The sequence below is a fragment of the Oppia nitens genome, unplaced genomic scaffold, assembly GCF_028296485.1.
Source record: "Oppia nitens isolate AA-2021 unplaced genomic scaffold, nextdenovo-longstitch-racon4-pilon3 scaffold4_pilon_pilon_pilon, whole genome shotgun sequence".
Classification (NCBI taxonomy): Eukaryota; Metazoa; Arthropoda; class Arachnida; order Sarcoptiformes; family Oppiidae; genus Oppia; species Oppia nitens.
The window spans coordinates 1,244,762-1,267,265 of NW_026533232.1; the positions used below are offsets into that span (position 1 = coordinate 1,244,762).

General features: G+C 18.5%; 2 protein-coding genes and 1 long non-coding RNA gene across 3 annotated transcripts; all 3 read left to right on the forward strand.

Annotated features, from left to right (window-relative positions):
- Positions 1-2,665: 2,665 nt before the first annotated feature.
- Positions 2,666-14,717, forward strand: LOC128959918 (uncharacterized). Its single transcript, XR_008484587.1, has 5 exons — positions 2,666-2,990; positions 5,657-5,967; positions 8,558-8,868; positions 11,529-11,839; positions 14,422-14,717. It is a non-coding gene; the product is annotated as an uncharacterized LOC128959918 (long non-coding RNA).
- Positions 14,718-18,935: 4,218 nt separating this feature from the next.
- On the forward strand, positions 18,936-19,822 carry LOC128959949 (uncharacterized). Its single transcript, XM_054305989.1, has 2 exons — positions 18,936-19,257; positions 19,350-19,822. The coding sequence occupies exons 1-2, from the start codon at positions 19,020-19,022 to the stop codon at positions 19,682-19,684; spliced, it is 573 nt and encodes a 190-aa protein (XP_054161964.1). The 5' UTR covers positions 18,936-19,019; the 3' UTR covers positions 19,685-19,822.
- Positions 19,823-21,224: 1,402 nt separating this feature from the next.
- On the forward strand, positions 21,225-22,014 carry LOC128959838 (uncharacterized). The gene is made up of 2 exons (XM_054305855.1): positions 21,225-21,506; positions 21,638-22,014. Exons 1-2 carry the CDS (start codon positions 21,398-21,400, stop codon positions 22,012-22,014), a joined length of 486 nt encoding a protein of 161 aa, XP_054161830.1. The 5' UTR covers positions 21,225-21,397.
- The last annotated feature ends 490 nt before the right edge of the window (positions 22,015-22,504 follow it).

Sequence of the window (22,504 nt, forward strand, 5' to 3'; positions counted from 1 at the left end):
TTATTATTATTATTATTATTATTATTATTATTATTATTATTATTATTATTATTATTATTATTATTATTATTATTATTATTATTATTATTATTATTATTATTATTATTATTATTATTATTATTATTATTATTATTATTATTATTATTATTATTATTATTATTATTATTATTATTATTATTATTATTATTATTATTATTATTATTATTATTATTATTATTATTATTATTATTATTATAACTAATATATAGTTAATACTATAACTAATATGTAGTAATTATCAATAAATAATAATCAGTAACTAATATATAAAAAAATATAATTTATTTTATTAAAATCATTAATAATTAAAAATAAAAATATTAGAAATTTGTTTATTAAAACTTAATATGAAACTAAAAAACAAACAAAAAATAGAAAAACTATATTGATAAAAATTATTATAGTAGTGAAACTTTAATAAAAAAAATAATTAACAAATATATTTTTATAAACAACAAGTTTTTACCAATTTTTACGACATTAAAAATATTGAAAGTAAAAATTTAAAAAATGTATTGAAAAAACAAACATTTATTTAATTTAAAAAAAAAATTATTAGTCATAAGATATATTTTATTAAAAACTATTTTCAGTAATAACAACATAAATATTATTTTAAAACACTTATTGTAATATTATATACATTTTGTTTTTAAAATTATCATTAACAATTAGTTTATAAATAATATTTTTATATAAAAAAATATAAAATATTATTATAATATCAATTGCTATTGTATGAAGTGATATATAAAAGTTATATCAAAATCATAATACTATTTATTTTTTGAAATTTTATAAAATCATTAATTAAAGGATATACTTTATTAAACAATTAAAATAAAAATAAAAACTATTAATACTAATTCTAATTGTGAAATAAATTATATATTTTTTTATCTGAAACAATGTTATGTAATGTAAATATTTATTTATAAAATTCAATTATATAAATTTATAAAAATATAAGGAGTCAGTCAATTAATCTTGCGTCGCGTAATTTTTGAATACCTTTTGAACGGTTAGAGATAATTTAATTCTGTAAAATACATTTAAGATTATCATATCGACCTGACTTAATATACACGCAATCACAAAACTAGGATGACCAGATATACACAATATCGGGACAAACGAAAGACACTATGCTACAGGTCAAACTACAACTGACAAATTAATTATGACATGCAAAATTTGTAGTGAAGAAATAATAGTATTATATAAAAAAGAATCATCTAAATCAGATGGGTAGTTTTATTTTTATGACTTGTTAAGTTTGTCAAATAATATTATATAAAATAGTCTAATATAAAAATAACGTTATTTATGGATTGTATATGTTTATTAGATGAACCTTTCAATTATATTACTAATTCTAAAAACTAAATTTTATTATGTCTAGTTTTCGAAATAATCGAATTATAATATAAATCACACTATTGTAATTTGATATTATAATTTATATTCAAATTCAATTATTTCGAAAACTAGTTAACATATTAAAATTTTCTTTTTAGACAGTAATATTATTGAAAAGATCATCTAATAAATATAAATAATATTTATAAATAACGTCATTTTATTTGGTCACAATATTTTGTATATCTGGTCATCCTAGTTTTGTGATTGCGTGTCTATTAAGTCAGATCGAAATGATATTCTTAAATGTATTTTACAGAATTAAATTATCTCTTAAAGTTCAAGTTATTCAAAAAATTACGCGACGCAAAATTAATTGACTGCCTATTTATATATATATATATTAAGCAAAAACATTATAAAAACATATAGGAGTTCGTGAAAAATAGAAATCTAAATAATAATATATATTATCTAACAGAAAACTATTACCAATTTGTTGATAATTATTTAGCAATTTACGATCAGAGCAAGTAATAGCTTGGAAAAACACCAAAAAAAAATTATATAAACATAATTGAAAATTATACATTTTTAAATATATAGTACTGTATTTATAATATAAATATTTAAATAAAAATCAAATAATCGTCAATAAAAGTTTAATTGTGAATATTTTAAATATAAAATTCATAATATAAGCAAATATTTTATAAAATATAATTTAATTTTACTTAATATAAGAAATATTTGTTATTGTTTAGTAATTAACTTAGATTTATATAATATTTCAATGTAATCTAAATAGTAACAATAATCATAATAATCACAATAACTTAATCATGTATAATTTATCTAGATTTATAATTTAATAATAATTAAACAAAAAATTAGAAACAATTATAATTATTATTGATTATATTTTTGAAATAATTTTTAAGAAAAATATAAACATGTAGACTTGAAAATATCATATTAAATATATAACACATATTATATAACATATATAAATCTGATATTTAAATAAATTTTAAATAAATGTATTAATATTATACTATATAACAATGATGTGATAAAGCATTTCATTTATTAATGAAAATTATTGCAATTTTTAATCACATATTATAAATATAATAGTATTTAAAAAAAATAGTAATTAAATTTTATAAAACTATTATATTTTTAGCAAAAATTATTTTTATTAAATATGAATCTAGATATTGTATTTTTATTAATATTATGTATAATAATTAATTTATCCACCATATCATCGCCAACAAGTATACCATCATCATCACCACCACCACAACGGGAACCGTTATTTGATCGCAATAGTCATCAACCGTTACCAATATTTACCGAAACCTATTATACTGTTCAGAACCAGAAAACTGGTCGATGGCTACTATGGTTGCCCAAAACGGGAACGGCCTACAAATGGTCTAACAAAACAGTGAATATGTTTTATCATTGGTTAGAGCCGACAAATTATCTAGGTTGGATCAACATGCGACATGGTATTAATTCAAATAATATTAAATTATCCCGATCAGATTACCAGGGCTACTATTTTATCTACAGTCAAAATTGTCGTATGTCTACAATTTTATTATTTAGTATTATTATTATAATAATAATTTATTAATTATTATTATTATTATTATTATTATTATTATTATTATTATTATTATTATTATTATTATTATTATTATTATTATTATTATTATTATTATTATTATTATTATTATTATTATTATTATTATTATTATTATTATTATTATTATTATTATTATTATTATTATTATTATTATTATAACTAATATATAGTTAATACTATAACTAATATGTAGTAATTATCAATAAATAATAATCAGTAACTAATATATAAAAAAATATAATTTATTTTATTAAAATCATTAATAATTAAAAATAAAAATATTAGAAATTTGTTTATTAAAACTTAATATGAAACTAAAAAACAAACAAAAAATAGAAAAACTATATTGATAAAAATTATTATAGTAGTGAAACTTTAATAAAAAAAATAATTAACAAATATATTTTTATAAACAACAAGTTTTTACCAATTTTTACGACATTAAAAATATTGAAAGTAAAAATTTAAAAAATGTATTGAAAAAACAAACATTTATTTAATTTAAAAAAAAAAATTATTAGTCATAAGATATATTTTATTAAAAACTATTTTCAGTAATAACAACATAAATATTATTTTAAAACACTTATTGTAATATTATATACATTTTGTTTTTAAAATTATCATTAACAATTAGTTTATAAATAATATTTTTATATAAAAAAATATAAAATATTATTATAATATCAATTGCTATTGTATGAAGTGATATATAAAAGTTATATCAAAATCATAATACTATTTATTTTTTGAAATTTTATAAAATCATTAATTAAAGGATATACTTTATTAAACAATTAAAATAAAAATAAAAACTATTAATACTAATTCTAATTGTGAAATAAATTATATATTTTTTTATCTGAAACAATGTTATGTAATGTAAATATTTATTTATAAAATTCAATTATATAAATTTATAAAAATATAAGGAGTCAGTCAATTAATCTTGCGTCGCGTAATTTTTGAATACCTTTTGAACGGTTAGAGATAATTTAATTCTGTAAAATACATTTAAGATTATCATATCGACCTGACTTAATATACACGCAATCACAAAACTAGGATGACCAGATATACACAATATCGGGACAAACGAAAGACACTATGCTACAGGTCAAACTACAACTGACAAATTAATTATGACATGCAAAATTTGTAGTGAAGAAATAATAGTATTATATAAAAAAGAATCATCTAAATCAGATGGGTAGTTTTATTTTTATGACTTGTTAAGTTTGTCAAATAATATTATATAAAATAGTCTAATATAAAAATAACGTTATTTATGGATTGTATATGTTTATTAGATGAACCTTTCAATTATATTACTAATTCTAAAAACTAAATTTTATTATGTCTAGTTTTCGAAATAATCGAATTATAATATAAATCACACTATTGTAATTTGATATTATAATTTATATTCAAATTCAATTATTTCGAAAACTAGTTAACATATTAAAATTTTCTTTTTAGACAGTAATATTATTGAAAAGATCATCTAATAAATATAAATAATATTTATAAATAACGTCATTTTATTTGGTCACAATATTTTGTATATCTGGTCATCCTAGTTTTGTGATTGCGTGTCTATTAAGTCAGATCGAAATGATATTCTTAAATGTATTTTACAGAATTAAATTATCTCTTAAAGTTCAAGTTATTCAAAAAATTACGCGACGCAAAATTAATTGACTGCCTATTTATATATATATATATTAAGCAAAAACATTATAAAAACATATAGGAGTTCGTGAAAAATAGAAATCTAAATAATAATATATATTATCTAACAGAAAACTATTACCAATTTGTTGATAATTATTTAGCAATTTACGATCAGAGCAAGTAATAGCTTGGAAAAACACCAAAAAAAAATTATATAAACATAATTGAAAATTATACATTTTTAAATATATAGTACTGTATTTATAATATAAATATTTAAATAAAAATCAAATAATCGTCAATAAAAGTTTAATTGTGAATATTTTAAATATAAAATTCATAATATAAGCAAATATTTTATAAAATATAATTTAATTTTACTTAATATAAGAAATATTTGTTATTGTTTAGTAATTAACTTAGATTTATATAATATTTCAATGTAATCTAAATAGTAACAATAATCATAATAATCACAATAACTTAATCATGTATAATTTATCTAGATTTATAATTTAATAATAATTAAACAAAAAATTAGAAACAATTATAATTATTATTGATTATATTTTTGAAATAATTTTTAAGAAAAATATAAACATGTAGACTTGAAAATATCATATTAAATATATAACACATATTATATAACATATATAAATCTGATATTTAAATAAATTTTAAATAAATGTATTAATATTATACTATATAACAATGATGTGATAAAGCATTTCATTTATTAATGAAAATTATTGCAATTTTTAATCACATATTATAAATATAATAGTATTTAAAAAAATAGTAATTAAATTTTATAAAACTATTATATTTTTAGCAAAAATTATTTTTATTAAATATGAATCTAGATATTGTATTTTTATTAATATTATGTATAATAATTAATTTATCCACCATATCATCGCCAACAAGTATACCATCATCATCACCACCACCACAACGGGAACCGTTATTTGATCGCAATAGTCATCAACCGTTACCAATATTTACCGAAACCTATTATACTGTTCAGAACCAGAAAACTGGTCGATGGCTACTATGGTTGCCCAAAACGGGAACGGCCTACAAATGGTCTAACAAAACAGTGAATATGTTTTATCATTGGTTAGAGCCGACAAATTATCTAGGTTGGATCAACATGCGACATGGTATTAATTCAAATAATATTAAATTATCCCGATCAGATTACCAGGGCTACTATTTTATCTACAGTCAAAATTGTCGTATGTCTACAATTTTATTATTTAGTATTATTATTATAATAATAATTTATTAATTATTATTATTATTATTATTATTATTATTATTATTATTATTATTATTATTATTATTATTATTATTATTATTATTATTATTATTATTATTATTATAACTAATATATAGTTAATACTATAACTAATATGTAGTAATTATCAATAAATAATAATCAGTAACTAATATATAAAAAAATATAATTTATTTTATTAAAATCATTAATAATTAAAAATAAAAATATTAGAAATTTGTTTATTAAAACTTAATATGAAACTAAAAAACAAACAAAAAATAGAAAAACTATATTGATAAAAATTATTATAGTAGTGAAACTTTAATAAAAAAAATAATTAACAAATATATTTTTATAAACAACAAGTTTTTACCAATTTTTACGACATTAAAAATATTGAAAGTAAAAATTTAAAAAATGTATTGAAAAAACAAACATTTATTTAATTTAAAAAAAAAATTATTAGTCATAAGATATATTTTATTAAAAACTATTTTCAGTAATAACAACATAAATATTATTTTAAAACACTTATTGTAATATTATATACATTTTGTTTTTAAAATTATCATTAACAATTAGTTTATAAATAATATTTTTATATAAAAAAATATAAAATATTATTATAATATCAATTGCTATTGTATGAAGTGATATATAAAAGTTATATCAAAATCATAATACTATTTATTTTTTGAAATTTTATAAAATCATTAATTAAAGGATATACTTTATTAAACAATTAAAATAAAAATAAAAACTATTAATACTAATTCTAATTGTGAAATAAATTATATATTTTTTTATCTGAAACAATGTTATGTAATGTAAATATTTATTTATAAAATTCAATTATATAAATTTATAAAAATATAAGGAGTCAGTCAATTAATCTTGCGTCGCGTAATTTTTGAATACCTTTTGAACGGTTAGAGATAATTTAATTCTGTAAAATACATTTAAGATTATCATATCGACCTGACTTAATATACACGCAATCACAAAACTAGGATGACCAGATATACACAATATCGGGACAAACGAAAGACACTATGCTACAGGTCAAACTACAACTGACAAATTAATTATGACATGCAAAATTTGTAGTGAAGAAATAATAGTATTATATAAAAAAGAATCATCTAAATCAGATGGGTAGTTTTATTTTTATGACTTGTTAAGTTTGTCAAATAATATTATATAAAATAGTCTAATATAAAAATAACGTTATTTATGGATTGTATATGTTTATTAGATGAACCTTTCAATTATATTACTAATTCTAAAAACTAAATTTTATTATGTCTAGTTTTCGAAATAATCGAATTATAATATAAATCACACTATTGTAATTTGATATTATAATTTATATTCAAATTCAATTATTTCGAAAACTAGTTAACATATTAAAATTTTCTTTTTAGACAGTAATATTATTGAAAAGATCATCTAATAAATATAAATAATATTTATAAATAACGTCATTTTATTTGGTCACAATATTTTGTATATCTGGTCATCCTAGTTTTGTGATTGCGTGTCTATTAAGTCAGATCGAAATGATATTCTTAAATGTATTTTACAGAATTAAATTATCTCTTAAAGTTCAAGTTATTCAAAAAATTACGCGACGCAAAATTAATTGACTGCCTATTTATATATATATATATTAAGCAAAAACATTATAAAAACATATAGGAGTTCGTGAAAAATAGAAATCTAAATAATAATATATATTATCTAACAGAAAACTATTACCAATTTGTTGATAATTATTTAGCAATTTACGATCAGAGCAAGTAATAGCTTGGAAAAACACCAAAAAAAATTATATAAACATAATTGAAAATTATACATTTTTAAATATATAGTACTGTATTTATAATATAAATATTTAAATAAAAATCAAATAATCGTCAATAAAAGTTTAATTGTGAATATTTTAAATATAAAATTCATAATATAAGCAAATATTTTATAAAATATAATTTAATTTTACTTAATATAAGAAATATTTGTTATTGTTTAGTAATTAACTTAGATTTATATAATATTTCAATGTAATCTAAATAGTAACAATAATCATAATAATCACAATAACTTAATCATGTATAATTTATCTAGATTTATAATTTAATAATAATTAAACAAAAAATTAGAAACAATTATAATTATTATTGATTATATTTTTGAAATAATTTTTAAGAAAAATATAAACATGTAGACTTGAAAATATCATATTAAATATATAACACATATTATATAACATATATAAATCTGATATTTAAATAAATTTTAAATAAATGTATTAATATTATACTATATAACAATGATGTGATAAAGCATTTCATTTATTAATGAAAATTATTGCAATTTTTAATCACATATTATAAATATAATAGTATTTAAAAAAAATAGTAATTAAATTTTATAAAACTATTATATTTTTAGCAAAAATTATTTTTATTAAATATGAATCTAGATATTGTATTTTTATTAATATTATGTATAATAATTAATTTATCCACCATATCATCGCCAACAAGTATACCATCATCATCACCACCACCACAACGGGAACCGTTATTTGATCGCAATAGTCATCAACCGTTACCAATATTTACCGAAACCTATTATACTGTTCAGAACCAGAAAACTGGTCGATGGCTACTATGGTTGCCCAAAACGGGAACGGCCTACAAATGGTCTAACAAAACAGTGAATATGTTTTATCATTGGTTAGAGCCGACAAATTATCTAGGTTGGATCAACATGCGACATGGTATTAATTCAAATAATATTAAATTATCCCGATCAGATTACCAGGGCTACTATTTTATCTACAGTCAAAATTGTCGTATGTCTACAATTTTATTATTTAGTATTATTATTATAATAATAATTTATTATTATTATTATTATTATTATTATTATTATTATTATTATTATTATTATTATTATTATTATTATTATTATTATTATTATTATTATTATTATTATTATTATTATTATTATTATTATTATTATTATTATTATTATTATTATTATTATTATTATTATTATTATTATTATTATAACTAATATATAGTTAATACTATAACTAATATGTAGTAATTATCAATAAATAATAATCAGTAACTAATATATAAAAATATAATTTATTTTATTAAAATCATTAATAATTAAAAATAAAAATATTAGAAATTTGTTTATTAAAACTTAATATGAAACTAAAAAACAAACAAAAAATAGAAAAACTATATTGATAAAAATTATTATAGTAGTGAAACTTTAATAAAAAAAATAATTAACAAATATATTTTTATAAACAACAAGTTTTTACCAATTTTTACGACATTAAAAATATTGAAAGTAAAAATTTAAAAAATGTATTGAAAAAACAAACATTTATTTAATTTAAAAAAAAAAATTATTAGTCATAAGATATATTTTATTAAAAACTATTTTCAGTAATAACAACATAAATATTATTTTAAAACACTTATTGTAATATTATATACATTTTGTTTTTAAAATTATCATTAACAATTAGTTTATAAATAATATTTTTATATAAAAAAATATAAAATATTATTATAATATCAATTGCTATTGTATGAAGTGATATATAAAAGTTATATCAAAATCATAATACTATTTATTTTTTGAAATTTTATAAAATCATTAATTAAAGGATATACTTTATTAAACAATTAAAATAAAAATAAAAACTATTAATACTAATTCTAATTGTGAAATAAATTATATATTTTTTTATCTGAAACAATGTTATGTAATGTAAATATTTATTTATAAAATTCAATTATATAAATTTATAAAAATATAAGGAGTCAGTCAATTAATCTTGCGTCGCGTAATTTTTGAATACCTTTTGAACGGTTAGAGATAATTTAATTCTGTAAAATACATTTAAGATTATCATATCGACCTGACTTAATATACACGCAATCACAAAACTAGGATGACCAGATATACACAATATCGGGACAAACGAAAGACACTATGCTACAGGTCAAACTACAACTGACAAATTAATTATGACATGCAAAATTTGTAGTGAAGAAATAATAGTATTATATAAAAAAGAATCATCTAAATCAGATGGGTAGTTTTATTTTTATGACTTGTTAAGTTTGTCAAATAATATTATATAAAATAGTCTAATATAAAAATAACGTTATTTATGGATTGTATATGTTTATTAGATGAACCTTTCAATTATATTACTAATTCTAAAAACTAAATTTTATTATGTCTAGTTTTCGAAATAATCGAATTATAATATAAATCACACTATTGTAATTTGATATTATAATTTATATTCAAATTCAATTATTTCGAAAACTAGTTAACATATTAAAATTTTCTTTTTAGACAGTAATATTATTGAAAAGATCATCTAATAAATATAAATAATATTTATAAATAACGTCATTTTATTTGGTCACAATATTTTGTATATCTGGTCATCCTAGTTTTGTGATTGCGTGTCTATTAAGTCAGATCGAAATGATATTCTTAAATGTATTTTACAGAATTAAATTATCTCTTAAAGTTCAAGTTATTCAAAAAATTACGCGACGCAAAATTAATTGACTGCCTATTTATATATATATATATTAAGCAAAAACATTATAAAAACATATAGGAGTTCGTGAAAAATAGAAATCTAAATAATAATATATATTATCTAACAGAAAACTATTACCAATTTGTTGATAATTATTTAGCAATTTACGATCAGAGCAAGTAATAGCTTGGAAAAACACCAAAAAAAAATTATATAAACATAATTGAAAATTATACATTTTTAAATATATAGTACTGTATTTATAATATAAATATTTAAATAAAAATCAAATAATCGTCAATAAAAGTTTAATTGTGAATATTTTAAATATAAAATTCATAATATAAGCAAATATTTTATAAAATATAATTTAATTTTACTTAATATAAGAAATATTTGTTATTGTTTAGTAATTAACTTAGATTTATATAATATTTCAATGTAATCTAAATAGTAACAATAATCATAATAATCACAATAACTTAATCATGTATAATTTATCTAGATTTATAATTTAATAATAATTAAACAAAAAATTAGAAACAATTATAATTATTATTGATTATATTTTTGAAATAATTTTTAAGAAAAATATAAACATGTAGACTTGAAAATATCATATTAAATATATAACACATATTATATAACATATATAAATCTGATATTTAAATAAATTTTAAATAAATGTATTAATATTATACTATATAACAATGATGTGATAAAGCATTTCATTTATTAATGAAAATTATTGCAATTTTTAATCACATATTATAAATATAATAGTATTTAAAAAAATAGTAATTAAATTTTATAAAACTATTATATTTTTAGCAAAAATTATTTTTATTAAATATGAATCTAGATATTGTATTTTTATTAATATTATGTATAATAATTAATTTATCCACCATATCATCGCCAACAAGTATACCATCATCATCACCACCACCACAACGGGAACCGTTATTTGATCGCAATAGTCATCAACCGTTACCAATATTTACCGAAACCTATTATACTGTTCAGAACCAGAAAACTGGTCGATGGCTACTATGGTTGCCCAAAACGGGAACGGCCTACAAATGGTCTAACAAAACAGTGAATATGTTTTATCATTGGTTAGAGCCGACAAATTATCTAGGTTGGATCAACATGCGACATGGTATTAATTCAAATAATATTAAATTATCCCGATCAGATTACCAGGGCTACTATTTTATCTACAGTCAAAATTGTCGTATGTCTACAATTTTATTATTTAGTATTATTATTATAATAATAATTTATTAATTATTATTATTATTATTATTATTATTATTATTATTATTATTATTATTATTATTATTATTATTATTATTATTATTATTATTATTATTATAACTAATATATAGTTAATACTATAACTAATATGTAGTAATTATCAATAAATAATAATCAGTAACTAATATATAAAAAAATATAATTTATTTTATTAAAATCATTAATAATTAAAAATAAAAATATTAGAAATTTGTTTATTAAAACTTAATATGAAACTAAAAAACAAACAAAAAATAGAAAAACTATATTGATAAAAATTATTATAGTAGTGAAACTTTAATAAAAAAAATAATTAACAAATATATTTTTATAAACAACAAGTTTTTACCAATTTTTACGACATTAAAAATATTGAAAGTAAAAATTTAAAAAATGTATTGAAAAAACAAACATTTATTTAATTTAAAAAAAATTATTAGTCATAAGATATATTTTATTAAAAACTATTTTCAGTAATAACAACATAAATATTATTTTAAAACACTTATTGTAATATTATATACATTTTGTTTTTAAAATTATCATTAACAATTAGTTTATAAATAATATTTTTATATAAAAAAATATAAAATATTATTATAATATCAATTGCTATTGTATGAAGTGATATATAAAAGTTATATCAAAATCATAATACTATTTATTTTTTGAAATTTTATAAAATCATTAATTAAAGGATATACTTTATTAAACAATTAAAATAAAAATAAAAACTATTAATACTAATTCTAATTGTGAAATAAATTATATATTTTTTTATCTGAAACAATGTTATGTAATGTAAATATTTATTTATAAAATTCAATTATATAAATTTATAAAAATATAAGGAGTCAGTCAATTAATCTTGCGTCGCGTAATTTTTGAATACCTTTTGAACGGTTAGAGATAATTTAATTCTGTAAAATACATTTAAGATTATCATATCGACCTGACTTAATATACACGCAATCACAAAACTAGGATGACCAGATATACACAATATCGGGACAAACGAAAGACACTATGCTACAGGTCAAACTACAACTGACAAATTAATTATGACATGCAAAATTTGTAGTGAAGAAATAATAGTATTATATAAAAAAGAATCATCTAAATCAGATGGGTAGTTTTATTTTTATGACTTGTTAAGTTTGTCAAATAATATTATATAAAATAGTCTAATATAAAAATAACGTTATTTATGGATTGTATATGTTTATTAGATGAACCTTTCAATTATATTACTAATTCTAAAAACTAAATTTTATTATGTCTAGTTTTCGAAATAATCGAATTATAATATAAATCACACTATTGTAATTTGATATTATAATTTATATTCAAATTCAATTATTTCGAAAACTAGTTAACATATTAAAATTTTCTTTTTAGACAGTAATATTATTGAAAAGATCATCTAATAAATATAAATAATATTTATAAATAACGTCATTTTATTTGGTCACAATATTTTGTATATCTGGTCATCCTAGTTTTGTGATTGCGTGTCTATTAAGTCAGATCGAAATGATATTCTTAAATGTATTTTACAGAATTAAATTATCTCTTAAAGTTCAAGTTATTCAAAAAATTACGCGACGCAAAATTAATTGACTGCCTATTTATATATATATATATTAAGCAAAAACATTATAAAAACATATAGGAGTTCGTGAAAAATAGAAATCTAAATAATAATATATATTATCTAACAGAAAACTATTACCAATTTGTTGATAATTATTTAGCAATTTACGATCAGAGCAAGTAATAGCTTGGAAAAACACCAAAAAAAAATTATATAAACATAATTGAAAATTATACATTTTTAAATATATAGTACTGTATTTATAATATAAATATTTAAATAAAAATCAAATAATCGTCAATAAAAGTTTAATTGTGAATATTTTAAATATAAAATTCATAATATAAGCAAATATTTTATAAAATATAATTTAATTTTACTTAATATAAGAAATATTTGTTATTGTTTAGTAATTAACTTAGATTTATATAATATTTCAATGTAATCTAAATAGTAACAATAATCATAATAATCACAATAACTTAATCATGTATAATTTATCTAGATTTATAATTTAATAATAATTAAACAAAAAATTAGAAACAATTATAATTATTATTGATTATATTTTTGAAATAATTTTTAAGAAAAATATAAACATGTAGACTTGAAAATATCATATTAAATATATAACACATATTATATAACATATATAAATCTGATATTTAAATAAATTTTAAATAAATGTATTAATATTATACTATATAACAATGATGTGATAAAGCATTTCATTTATTAATGAAAATTATTGCAATTTTTAATCACATATTATAAATATAATAGTATTTAAAAAAATAGTAATTAAATTTTATAAAACTATTATATTTTTAGCAAAAATTATTTTTATTAAATATGAATCTAGATATTGTATTTTTATTAATATTATGTATAATAATTAATTTATCCACCATATCATCGCCAACAAGTATACCATCATCATCACCACCACCACAACGGGAACCGTTATTTGATCGCAATAGTCATCAACCGTTACCAATATTTACCGAAACCTATTATACTGTTCAGAACCAGAAAACTGGTCGATGGCTACTATGGTTGCCCAAAACGGGAACGGCCTACAAATGGTCTAACAAAACAGTGAATATGTTTTATCATTGGTTAGAGCCGACAAATTATCTAGGTTGGATCAACATGCGACATGGTATTAATTCAAATAATATTAAATTATCCCGATCAGATTACCAGGGCTACTATTTTATCTACAGTCAAAATTGTCGTATGTCTACAATTTTATTATTTAGTATTATTATTATAATAATAATTTATTAATTATTATTATTATTATAATAATAATTTATTAATTATTATTATTATTAAGAGCCTGATGAATATCCAATTAAAGAGAATAATGATTATGAAATAGTGTGTTCAAGTTTTGCAGGTATATTAAATTATATTGCACACCCTGAATATAACTGGCTATTTGTTGAACAACAATTACCATCATCAGCACCGGTATATCAATTGGATGACCATTACCACCCGCAGCACAATCATTTCGACTATATTGTTACTATTATTATAATAATAGTCATACTATTGGCATCGATTATAGCTAATGTAGTCTACTATTTGAAATTTAAACCCAATCATACAACAAGTTATAGTCAAACTGTTTATCATGTAAAGGACACTGATATTATCGACAGTTAATGAGAGAAACTACAGTATTAAAAAAAACTAACTGTGCAAATAAACTATTTAGTATGCTATTGTATAGATATTATATTACATTTTTAGTTTGTTATATTTATTAATTTTCAACAATTTTAATTATTAAAATTTATATTCTAATTTTAAAAATTTATAAATATAATTATAATTAATTATTAATATATTCTATATTGTTATTCATGATCAATTAAATAGTGAAATTCATGTAATTAATATTTTATTAACTAAATAAATAATTTAAATTATTATATGAAGTAAATAATTATGTAATAGTTTTTAACAATTTTAATAATTATTGAATTTTATAATACTAATTTCAAGATAAAAAAATATGTTATTTATAAATATTAAATATGAATATATTATATCATATACTGCTAAATAATATTTTTTAAATTATTATAATAATGTATAAAATATTAGCTAAAAAACATTTTAGTATTCATAATATTATTTAAAATCTTTTGATTGAATTTAATTATAATAGTATTTAAAATAAATTAGCATAGAATATGTTTAATTAATAATATAATATTATTAATATAATACAGTAGCTAAATGATATTAATTAAAAATACAATAAGAATAATTTAAATAATAATAACTTATTAATAAATACACTAATTATAATAACAATCAAACTAATTAAAAATATATATATCAATATATATATCAATTTATACAGTAATTATAAAACAGCAATAAGTTTTGTAATAATGTAAAAATATATTAATAAAAATTTAAATAATATGTTATGTAATATAAGACAAAAGTTTTAGTATACATTCATACAGTATATAAATAAATGTAATATTATTTTAATTTTTATATTAATATATTGATATATAAAAATAATTTATTTTTAAGTATTTCAGTTTATAAAAAGTTGGTCAATATATAGATAAAATTAGTTTTTTCTGTTCAAATAAGTCTCTAATAATTATAACTAAATAAAATAATGAAATACAATAAACTATTATTGAAAATACTATACTATTTCTTATGTATGTTGGGTTGTATTTATCAAACGTATCGATTGAGTGGCATTTACTTTAGCTATCATACCGTTACAAATGTTAGATACCATACAGAGGACAGCCTATTATTGCCCGGTATTACTGTTTGTGGTCTAAAAGATGAATTATTATCTCAAGAATATGTCTATAAAAGTTATAATAAAAATTATTTGACAATCAATGAACAAACAAATCTAATGGAACCGATAGATACATGGCTTAGTTGTTCAATCTATGATTATATTACTAGAAAACAACCGTTAAATTGTACCCAATTAGCTAATTATACCGTAGCTATTGGTTATGACTATATATGTCTAACAATATTTGCCAATAATATGAATAATGATGATTATTATTATTATCATAATCATCATGATAAAAATAATAATAATAAACTACTTAAACTAGATAATCTGAAAACAGTAGTCAATTTAAGATTGAGACTACTAGCATTTTTTGATAAAGGTAATTATTTTCTATCTGTACATGATCAATCGACAAAAATTAATACATTGCACATGGACAATTTTCTAGCATTAGTCGATAATTACGATATATACTATAGGCGTACTATTATTATTAATAATTATGCCATCAATTGGGCCAATACTAATAGGTGTATGTTTAGCAGCGATCTAAACAATTGTATCGATCAATGTATTGATCAATTGTATCGTTTGGATACACAAAATAACTATACACTACTCTATAGTTATAATTTGACTAGCCAGCTAAAATTGAAACAAATTAATTCAATTAATATAACAAACTATAAACATAAATGTTTAATTCAATGCCGTAATCGTATTGTTTGTTATTATGAATATTTTCGTATCGATAAAACATTAAATAAATATTATCTAAGATATCAACTATATATTCAACAATCATTTGATCCGACCATCTATATTGAAATCAACATTAAAATGACCATGGTAGAATATTTATGTATGATAGCCAGTTTGTTTGGTCTATGGTTTGGATTCAATTTTTTGTATCTAGTTAAGTTAACAAAATTTATAAATACAAATGTTCAAAATATTAGTCTAAATAAAATACAAGCATCAATAGTATCATCTAATAATAATAACAACAACAACAAGATTACTGTATTTAACATTGAAAACAAAAATTACTGGCAAATGATGAGATCTAATGTTAGAGAAAATAAATTTAAATAAAATACTATTTTAATAATAAATATATATTTATTCAATGCTTGATTAAATATAAATAATTTTTTTATTAAATAGAAACAATTTATAGTTATATTACTATTTTTTATTATATTATTTGCTTAATTATAATATTGGTTAATTGTAATAAACATTATCAACAACATAAAAATTATTTTTATTTATATATAATTATTACTTGATATTTCTGTTTATTAATTAAATATAATTAATTAATTAAATTTATTAATTTTATTATTAAAATAATAATACATTATGATGTAAATTTATACATAAATAATAATAATAAGATTCTTTAGATAATCAAATATAATGGATACCAACTATTGAGGTGTATATTAATAATTATATATATTTATATTTATATATATATATAAAACATTAATGCCAATCAATGACAATTATAGATATTGTTTGCATTATAATCATAACAATATTAGCTGTAAAATTATTAGCTATCATGATTACTTATTGTATTAAAAGCAAAAATATAATTTACATTCACATCAAGATAATCAAAATATTTTTTAATCAAAAGGACCCTAAGATAAGTAGATCATTTTAAGGAAAATTTTGTAAAATTTATATCACTTTTATAGCACACGATAGACTAAAAAAATACAATTATAAAAAAAAATTTGTTTTATAAATTAACGGAAAAATTTTATATTTATATTTATTATTTAACAGAAAACTATTGACAATAATTGTTATGATGATCAATGTTTAGCAATTTATGATCACAGCAAGTAATAGCTTGCAAAACATTAATCATAATTTGACATTATTTTTTATAAATTGTCAATCTTTAGTATATTAAATATTTATTATGTGTATTAAGTATTATAAATATTATTTAAAAATTGAAATTGTTTTCTAATTTTTTAGCTTGTTGACTTAATTTATTTTTATATATTTCTATATAAGTATTTATAATTGTCAAACTTTAAATAAAAACTAAACAAATGTTAATTAACATAATAAATATTTTTAGTTAATTTATAATTCTGCAAGTAAACGATAAATAAATAACTTATAGTTTTTAACATACAATAGTATCAAAACATATTAGTTATAATTATGAATATTTAAATAATATTTCAAGGTTATCTAAATTTTACTATTTAAAAACTTATCTTGTATCATTTATGCAGATTTATCATTTAATGATAATTAAACAGAAAATGACAAACAATTACATTTAAAAATAACATAAAATTATTGATAATGTTTTGCCAATAATTTTTAAGAAAAATATAAACAAGTAGACTTAACTTTTTTTTAAAAATATATAAAGCATATAAATATTTAACTAAATATTAAAATGTTTAATAATATTGTAAAATATTTTTATATTAATGCAAAGTTTTACAATTTTAAATTCATAGTATAAATATAATTACTATTTAAAAAATATTATTTTTTTTTGTAAAACAATTTTTAACAAAAAAATTATATTTATTAAATATGAATCCATATATTGTATTTTTATTAATATTATGTATAATAATTAATTTATCCGCCATATCATCGGCAACAAGCATACAATCATCATCATCACCACAACGGGAACCGTTATTTGATCGCAATAGTCATCAACCGTTACCAATATTTATGGACACCTATTATGCCGTACAGAACCAGAAAACTGGTCGATGGCTACTATGGTTGCCCAGTACGGGAACGGCCTACAAAATGTCTAACAAATCAGTGAATATGTTTCATCATTGGTTAGCAGCGCCGATGGATCATTTTGGTTGGACCAATATGAGGCACGGTATCAATTCACATCATATTAAATTAGCCAGATCAGATTATCAGGGCTACTATTTTATCTACAATAAAGATTGTCGTATGTGTATTAAATTATTTTTTTAATAACTATTTAAAAATTTATTATTATAAATTAATTAATTATTATTTTTTAAAAAAAATATTATTAAGATTCTGGTGATTATCCAAACAAAGAGAGTAATGATTATCAAATAATATGCACAAAACCGTCGTACGATACATACAATTATAGTGCAGATCCTGAATATAACTGGCTATTTGTTGAACAACAATTACCATCATCAGCACCGGTATATCAATTGGATGACCACCACTACCAGCACAATCATTTAGGATTTATAGTTACTATTATTGTAATGATGGTCATACTATTGTCATTGATTATAGCTATTGTAATCTACTATTTTAAATTTGAACGCTTTCAATCAACAAGCTATAGTCAACATATTTATCATGTAAAAGACACTGATACTATTGACAGCTAATAATAAACATGTATACTAACCAACAACAACAACAAAAACTAACTGTGTAAATAAACTAGCAGCTAAAAAATATTATTATTTATATACAGGTAACTACTGTAGTTTATAAATATCTAATAGTTTTAAATAATTTTATATAATTATTATTGAAATTTTTAATACTAAGATCAAGAACAAACAAAAAAAATATTTATGAAATTATTATATCATATTTTGTTAATTAATATTTAAAAATTTTAATTAAATAAAATTATCTGATAATATTTATCTAAATTCATGAACTGTTTATAGTATATTAATTAATATTTAAATAACAAATTCATTTATAATATTAGACTAAAATTATTATTATTATAATTATTAATAATGTATTAGAAATAATCTTTAAAAATGCACTTTAACTATAACTATAAATTAAGGTGCTCAACTCAAATATTAAATTATAGTACAACTTCTGAATATAACTGGCTGTTTGTTGATCAACAATAAGCATCAGCACCGGTAGATAAATTGGATGACCCATCAGCGTAACCAGCCATCAACACCGGTAGATCAATTGGATGAACCGCCAGTACAATAATTTCGGATAGATATATAATTAAATAATGATGGTTATAATGTTGGCATTGATTATAGCTATTATAATCTATTATTTAAAATTTAAATCCCAATCAATCAGATAACAGGCTATAGTCAACCAGTTTATCATTGTATAGGACACTGATAATATTGATAGTCAATGAAAAAACATTTATACTAAACAATAATAACTATAATTAATTGTGCAAATTATCTATAAATTAAAATCTACTGTATGTTAGATTATTTTTTAAAATTATATACTGTATATATATAAATAATTATGTAGTTGTTTTCATAAAAAGTCTACACAATTATTAAAATTTATAATACCAAGTTCAAGATCATTAAAAAAATATTTATATTATTTATTAAAAGTACTTTATTAGTATATAATTAATTTGATTATTTTAAAAAAAACTTATCTGATAAATATTTATGTAAATACTGAAATTCATGCATAAATTGAAATGCATAATATTAACCAAACAAAAAATACTATTTATATAATTGACAACTTAGAAAACTACTGTTAATGAAATTATAGATAATATTTAAAATTTAATTTTTTATATATATATATATATATATATAAATTATATACATATACACTTAATTTTTACAAACATACACATAATTTTGGTGTAAATAATTTTTTTTAAATATAAGATATCAATTTGTATATATTTATTTAATATATACATTATAAAAAACCAATGATTCAATACTACTGTAAATATTAATTAACATTAATTAAACAATAATTATTTAATATTATGAATATACAATATAAATTGTATACTAATATTTATTTATTAATTTTTATTAGTAAATTTAAATAATATATAATAAAGTTAAAAAAATTTAAAACTTATTATAAATATTTCAAAAAAAATGATTGTCAATCAATTTATTTTTCTATTAATAATTTGTTTAAAAATTAATATATCATCAACAAAACGTGAACAATTAATTGATAAAAATAGTTTGGAAAAATTACCGATATTTACTGAGACCTACTATGCCGTACAAAATCGGAAAAGCGGTCGATGGCTAGTTTGGTTGCCGACTACGGGAACAGCCTACGAAAGGCCAAACAAGTCGTGCAATATATTACATCATCGGTTAGATCCGATGGACCATTTAGGTTGGGTTAATATGAGACATGGACTCAATTCACATTATATTAAGTTAGCCAGATCAGATTACCATGGCTACTATTTTATCTACAATAAAGATTGTAGTATGTATGGCATATATTATATATAGTAAATAACAATAATGAATCATTATTTTTTCATATACTAATTTTAATTTCATTTATTATTATTTATTTTCATATTTAATTATAAATATTTTAAAAATTATATTAAGGTTTTGGTGATTATCCTAACCGTGAGACTAAAGACAATCAAATACAATGTCTAAAACCGTCACCAGAATTCAACTATAGTGGACATCCTGAATATAACTGGCTATTTGTTGAACGACAACAACAATTGACACCATCACCGGCTCCGGTACATCAATTGGATAGACAAGTAGATGATCATCATAATCATGTTGCCTACCTGGCCACTATTGCAATATTAGCTGTTAGCTTAGTGGCATCAGTTATATTTATAGTGCTGTTATATTATTGGAAATATCATAAAAGTCAGTCATATAATAGCTATGGACATCATATTTATCATATTAAAGCTAATGTTATTGACGGTGATGGTGATGATAATAATAATGGACATGGATAATAAATAATTATGCTAACTGATGTAATTAATGTTATTGTATATGTTAATATATATATATATATAATTTTGATTATCATATAACTCCATAATAAAACAATTATTTTTTTTAAATATTTATGTAATAATAATCATCAATATTATTTATGATAAATTATGATTTAAAACTATTGAATATTAGAAATATTATTAAAAACTTTCTAAATTTTTAAGGCCTATAGTTATTTTAAATATAATATTATCATATCTAAAAATTAATACTATAAAAACTAAATAAATAATATTTCTAATATTATAGCAATATTACTAAATCTAAAAAGTTATAAAAATTATTTGGTATATTCTACTGTAAAATACTGTATTAGTACTAAATTTCTAATAATTCTATTAAATCCATCAATTTTTGATAACATTTGATAATCAATTATTAGTATCTTACTATTATACAATTATTATTATTAGTAACTTTATTGCATTTATTTAATTAACAAAT